We start from the raw sequence: 6,440 nt of genomic DNA on the forward strand, positions 1-6,440 counted from the left end.
GCAACGGCCCAACATCAGCCCTCGGGGCTGTCCCGGCTGCTGCCCTTTGTACCAAGCTGGGCTGGCATTGGGGAGGGTGTTTTGGATGAGTTCCATCACCCCCAGGAGGTGGGTGAGACCTGGAGTCAGGATCCTGGTCAGACCTCGTCGAGGCGGGGGGGCTTAGGGCACCCACAAATGCACGGAAGTAAAAAAAGCACATAGCATGCTGCGTGCGGGTGTTTCCACGTACTTTGCTCCCATCCCAGCGCATGCCGGGCTGTTCCCCGTGCCCCAGTCCAGAAAGCCGTGCCATGGGTAGCCGGTTGCTCTGGCTGAGGTGGTGGGCAGAGCGGGTCCCTGGTGCTGCTCAAACCACCCACCCACTGCAGGTTAAGGCTTTTGGAGCTGCAGACACTGCCCCTCCCCAAACAATCCCCAGAGTCCTTTCTGCCCCCCGAAAATACCCTGTGGTGAGCAGGGTGCCCCGGTGACAGTGCCCAGGTCCGTGCTGGCGTGGGTGGGTGCTGCAGGGTGGGGTCTCCATCCTCCCTGGGATGCAGTGGCAGCTCAAACCACCCACCCACTGCAGGTTAAGGCTTTTGGAGCTGCAGACACTGCCCCTCCCCAAACAATCCCCAGAGTCCTTTCTGCCCCCCGAAAATACCCTGTGGTGAGCAGGGTGCCCCGGTGACAGTGCCCAGGTCCGTGCTGGCGTGGGTGGGTGCTGCAGGGTGGGGTCTCCATCCTCCCTGGGATGCAGTGGCAGGGAGGCGCGAAGTGGCAGGCAGCTGCGACCCCCTCAGGGACCCTCAGGGAGAAGAGCCATCCCTGAGTGGGACTGGTGATGTTTCCTCGCATGACACTGCTCATGGCCGTGAGTCACGCTGGCACGTTCGCCCCAAGCTGAGGGGGAAGTGCCTTCACCTGGGACACTTTGTTGGCTGGAGAGCAGCACGGCAGCGCCGGCACAGCTCCCCGGATCCCCGCCTGGTTGGGACAGGGGGACTGCGGCGCTGGCTGGAGCCAGGGAAGGTGACGCTGTGCTCCATGTCCTTGCAGGGATGCCTGGCTGGGAGGTAGGCGACTGAGTGACAGGCATGGAAGGGAGGGGACCCTACCGCATCTACGACCCCGGTGGGGCCTCGGAGGAGAATGGATCCACGGCCTTTGAGCGGCTGGTGGAGGAGAACACCCGGCTGAAGGAGAAGATGCAGGGAATCAAGTCTATTGGTAACTGCTGCGTGGCTGGGGGCAAGGTTGGGGGCAGCTCAGCCTGTGCCCACCGAGCCTGGGGGGTTCTTACTGTCTTTGGGACGGGTGCTGTGAGCTGGGGGTCTTGGCACTGAGGCAGTAGTAAATCTCTCCCCATCCCTGGGGATCAAGCCTGGTGTCTGGGCTTTTCCACACAGGGGTGCAGAGGGAGCAAAGCTTTTGCTAAACTCGTGGGGTGCTTTACGGTGGGATGAATGGCTGGAGGAAAAAAAAAGTCAAGTGATGGAGTAAGGTCAGTGCCTTGGAGTCCTGCAGTGGCAGGTCACAGATGCCGAGATCTGTTCTGCTTTTGATGAAAGCCTCCACCTCCTGCAACCCTGACCTGTTGGGTCAGGGGCTTTTCCCGGGTGCTGCTCAAAGACCCAGGTGTTGAGTGCTTCCTGCAGCAGCAGGGATATACCAGCATCAAAACGCTCCAGCCAAGTCATGCCATCTCCTTTCCTCCTCCTTGGCCGCCTTCCCCCACCCGCCCCCAGTTTTGCTTTCGGTCTGGTGACCCAGCTTCCGCTTTCGAGTCCCGTGTCTACAGCCAAATTTCCACCTGCCTCGTGATTCCCGTTGTGTCACTGTGCCCTACCTGGGACCGGGTCTCACTGATGTGGGAGCAGCAACCTGGGGTGGGGAGAGGAAGTGCCAGACCCCAAAGCAGGCAGTTTAGACCCCTAGGTCCACCACCTAGGCTTAAATGTGTCTCTTCTGGGAAGCGGAGGAGACCCTGGAGATGCATTGCTGCCCTCCTGTCTCCTCTAACCAGTCCTCTGTGTGACAGCATGGGGCACTCCGCAGCCAGTGGACTGCTGATACAGCTTTGCCCTTGAGTCTGGCCAAGGAAAGTTGCTTCTGGATGAAAAAGGACCGTGCTGGGCGCTTCTTCACCCACACCGGGGGCTTGGTGTTGGTGGATGGGGCTGCCGCACGGCAGGCGCTCAGGGAAGGAGAGTGAGCATCCTTCTGTTGCCCACAACAGGTGAGCTGCTGGAGGAGTCCCAGGTGGAGGCATCCAAGCTGCGGCAGAAGGCGGAGGACCTCGTGAAGGACAACAAAATGCTGATTGCATCATCTTCCTTGGAGGATCTAGTGGAAACTGGAGGTAGGAGACATGAGGCTCGCTGTGGAGGGATAACCTGGTGGTTCAGGGGAAGGGAGAAGGTGTGAAGGAGACTCGTGTGAGGGTTCCTCACAGCCCTGTTGTCCCTGGAGCGTGTCAAATCACTGTCGTCCCTTCTTCCGGAGGGAGGTTTCTGTCCTGTTCCCATAGCTGGGGGACTGTGCCTGCTCTCTGCATCCCTGCTCTGGGTGGGGAGAGGCCCTGCTCTCCAAAAGGCTCACAGCTACTTCCTCTTCCCTCTCCACAGCTGTGGGCCCTGATCCCAGCTCTGCACAGGCCGTCCTGGGCAGCACCCAGCCAGAAACGGAAGCACGTAAATCTCCTCCAAGCGTAAGTCTGGGGAATGTGAGAGCTGGTGCTGGGATGGCCGGAGGGAGAGACCTGCCTGCTTAAAGCAAAAATGGGCAGCCTTTACTCTCTAGAAATGGTGATAAATTTGCAAAGAGGGGTCAGCTTCTCTGCTGTGCTGCCATCCTGGAGGTCCCTGCTTCCATGCAGTGGGCACGGTGGGGTTGCTGTTCCCCCAGGAGACCTGACGTGGCTGCCTCCCTTTGCAGGGATCCTCCTCAGAGTTCGAGATCGTTGCTGTCGAAGCACAGGGGTTTCCCCAGGAGAGTGGGAGAGCGGTGAGTGGCCCTGTTACCCAGATTTGGTGGGCAGTGGGTGGAACACTGAGCTGGTTGGTGCGGTGGTGGTGGTACGGGGGGGCCTGGGAGGGTGTGCAGACAGGCAGCAGTGTGTCCTGGTGGTATGGCTGCTGACAGGCAGGGCTGGGGACCCATGTTAAGGCAGCCCTTGGGCAAACCACAGAGGGATAAATTGCTCCTGGGCATTCCCAGGGGAGTGGAACCAGCCACACATGGAGCCCTCTGGACAGTGTGCTGCAGTGCCCAGCATCTGCCACCGATGATGATGAGGGGGTCTGGCCAGTCTGTGGGCAAGAGGGAACCGCACAGCCCCATGGCTGCTCTTCCCCACATTTCACTGGGTCTGGATGGCTTGGGAGCAATGGCACATGTGCCCCAGCGTGTACCAGTCCTCACCCAGCCAAGGCAGGGAGACGGGATGATGTGCAGGCTGCCTTCCAAGGGCATGGGCTCCCAAGGGCAAGTGGCCTGGCCGCGGGGCCAGCAAAGCAACCCCAGCCAGACGGAGACACCAATGTATCCCAATGCCATGTGACAGGGACAGGAAGGGCTGTGATGACCTGAGGAGCTGTCAGCGATACTGTGATGCTCACCTCCTGATGTCCACACTGAGTGGGAGGACCAGGTCTCTTCTCCAAGGCCTGTCACTGCTGACAAGGTCTGCCCCAGCCAGGGCACGTACATGTGCTCTGGTCGCTGCCACCTGAACATCCGTCTGCCTGGGACTGCACCATCCTGTCCTGCCACGGCTTTTTGTGTGTGCTGGAAGGGTGGGGAGCAGGCATGGGGAGCCCAGGGGGGATGAACATCAGCTTGCATCGCAGGGTGCCAGTAAGGGGACATGCTATTGTTGCACATTCCTGTTTGAGAGAGGGGCTCCAGGAGGGGTTGAGTCTTTCTGGACCCTCCTGGGATGCAGCCATGGGGTGACGGAGGATAGGGTGGCATCTGCTTGGCTTCTGGTCTGAGATGAGTGCTAGTGCCATGCTTGCACCCGGGCTCTCCCAGGCACTGCAGCTGGGCTCGGGTCCTTGCTGCCTCCCCTTGCCAGGAGGAGCCGGCTGTGCTGTGCCACAGACACACTCTCCCATGGGAGTTTTGGGGCTGTAAACCCCAGGACTGTGGTGCTGGGGACACGCTGGGTTCCTGTTCCCACGGGCGGCAGGCTGAGTCAGTGGGGCTGGGAGTGTTGTGGGCAGTGCCGGGCTGTGTTGTGCCAGCCGTGTCTCCTAGGCAATGCGGGAGTTAACCAGCCACACCACGGGAGGATGAGCCCACGGGGGGCACCCCTCGTGCGTGGGTGTGTGTGCACAGTGATGCTGGAGGGTGTGCCCTGACCTGGGCTCTCCTGGCCGCATTTGCATCCCGTGCATCATCCTCTTGGCTGCCGCCTGCCAAAGAGCCCACGTTCCCAGTGCTGTGGCGGGCAGAGGAGCTGCAGAGCCATGCCAGAGGATGGCAGGAAGGAGGAGATGGGGGCTGGGATAAGACCACCCCTCGTGTGGCAAACCTCAGCTCCCAGCGCAGACCGGGGCGTCTGTGGAAAGGACAGTGTCAGGAGCTGAGATTGCAACTCCTGGTGCCAAAGAGGGGAGAAGGGATTAGAGGTGGAGATGCTGCCGTTGCTGTCAGCAAGCTGGGAGTGTGGTTTGCTCAGACTGCCGAGGAGCATGGGGAATCTCAGGGCTGGGAGAGCTGCTGTAACATTCCACTCCACCGAGGGACTTGGTGTCCCATGTCCAGCAGCTGGGACTCAAACTGTATTAAAACCAGCACAGTTTCTCAGGATAACGGGAGCTGTTGCAGAGTCAGTGCTGGCCCAGCTCCCTGCCACAGCCCTGGGTGGGGGCAAGGCTGACCTGCAATGCTGCCTGAACTGATCCGACCGCACTTCCTGCCGTGCCCAGGACTTGGAGCAGCTGCCGAACGAGGAGGCCAACCTGCTGCCCCAGCTGCAGCAGCTGGAGAGCACGCTGAGCGGCTGCGCCAAGGATGCCAGCAAGGACCAGGTCTTCGTGCGCATGGGCTACATGGCCTCCGAGCTCAAGCGCCTGGCCTCCAAGGTACACAAGAACGAGCAGAGGACATCGTTCCTGCAGGTGAGCGAGGGCTGGCCGGGCTCTTCTCCACCCCGAGGTGGACACCCACCTCCATGCCAGGGCTTGGTGGGAGGCGGGTGGCCAAGAGGCTCCTGGGGCTAGCAGTGCTCCTCATGCTGCTGGCGTTTGCCTCCCCAGACGCTGTGTGAGACGCTGCACAGTGAGAACAAGGAGCTGCGTACGAAGCTGGAGCGGGACCTGGAGCAGAGAAACCAGGCGCTGGAGAAGCTCAGGTGAAGACTGGGGGTGTGGAGGGGGACAGTGCTGCCCTGGGTGCTTCTTCCCACTGACCCGTGTCCCTCCCTGCCCGCAGGTGTGAGAACCAGGAGCTCCGAAGGATGGTGACGCTGAGCAGCCAGGACAGTGGGAAGAGGGAAGCTGCCGAGCAGCAGCAGGTGAGGGAGCACCATCACCCTCGGAGGGGGCTGGGAAGGAGGCAGGGAGCCCGCTGACACAGCAGCAAACGTGGTCTCCTTTTAATCGGGTCCCCAGTTTGTCCCAGTATGACTAGTAGGAATTCTCAGGGTCTCGAGGGGGATGAGGGAAGCCATGGGAGGGAGACGGGCTCGTGTTTAGCCGGCCTTGGGCACAGCCTCTGCAAAAGCCCTGAGGGTCCCCCCGTGCGCGTCCAGCAGAGCGGGGCCGCGGTGGAGAAGGCGCCGGGCAGAGGAGAGCTGGAGGCCAAGGAGAAGAAGGTGAAGATCCTGGAGCACCAGCGCAGGGAGGTGAGGATGGGGCCGGGAGGGAGGCGCTGCCAGGAGCAGGGTGGGAGTGGGCAGCTGGGGCACGTGGCTGGGACGGCACAGAGAAACTGGGGCAGAGCTGCAGAGCCACAGGGAAGTGCTGCTGGAGTCGGGATCTCCATCCAGCTGAAGCTTTCGTGATGGGACGCTGCTGGGAACCGCCATGGCTGTCTCGGGGCAGCAGTGGGGCTCCCGTTCAGCTGTCCCTCTCTCCCTGCAGCTGCTGGAGGTGAATAAGCAATGGGATCAGCACTTCCGAGCCACGAAGCAGAAGTATGAGCAGAAGGTAAGGCTGGGGGCTCAGAGCTGGGGGCTTGGGGGCCACGTCTGCTGGGTGGTGGCTGGGAGACTTGCAGGAGACTGGCTGCTGGGAAAGCTTTGGGAGCTGCCTCCGTCTCCTTCGTCCTGGTGTGGGTCATTCCGGACAGGCCAACATCCCTGCTCCCTCCCGGCAGGTCACAGACCTGCACCAGGAGCTTGCTGAGGCCCGCAGGGCACTGACCGAGATGGAGTCAGAGCGGGAACAAAAGCAACGGGATTTCGACCGCAAGCTGCTCCTGGCCAAGTCCCGGATTGAAACAGAGGAGGT

General features: G+C 61.4%; 1 protein-coding gene across 1 annotated transcript in view; it reads left to right on the plus strand.

Annotated features, from left to right (window-relative positions):
* The first annotated feature begins 1,036 nt into the window (after nt 1-1,036).
* TNIP1 (TNFAIP3 interacting protein 1) overlaps nt 1,037-6,440 on the plus strand; it is a 7,873-nt gene continuing 2,469 nt past the window's right edge. The window contains exons 1-10 of the mRNA XM_010155817.1: nt 1,037-1,212; nt 2,222-2,344; nt 2,610-2,692; nt 2,920-2,988; nt 4,917-5,108; nt 5,247-5,341; nt 5,422-5,503; nt 5,741-5,833; nt 6,072-6,137; nt 6,307-6,440. Of these exons, the coding sequence (XP_010154119.1) occupies nt 1,080-1,212; nt 2,222-2,344; nt 2,610-2,692; nt 2,920-2,988; nt 4,917-5,108; nt 5,247-5,341; nt 5,422-5,503; nt 5,741-5,833; nt 6,072-6,137; nt 6,307-6,440 (1,070 nt within the window). The 5' untranslated portion in view covers nt 1,037-1,079. The remainder of the gene's footprint in view (nt 1,213-2,221; nt 2,345-2,609; nt 2,693-2,919; nt 2,989-4,916; nt 5,109-5,246; nt 5,342-5,421; nt 5,504-5,740; nt 5,834-6,071; nt 6,138-6,306) is intronic.

Source organism: Eurypyga helias, unplaced genomic scaffold (genome assembly GCF_000690775.1).
Source record: "Eurypyga helias isolate BGI_N326 unplaced genomic scaffold, ASM69077v1 scaffold24747, whole genome shotgun sequence".
Lineage (NCBI taxonomy): Eukaryota > Metazoa > Chordata > Aves > Eurypygiformes > Eurypygidae > Eurypyga > Eurypyga helias.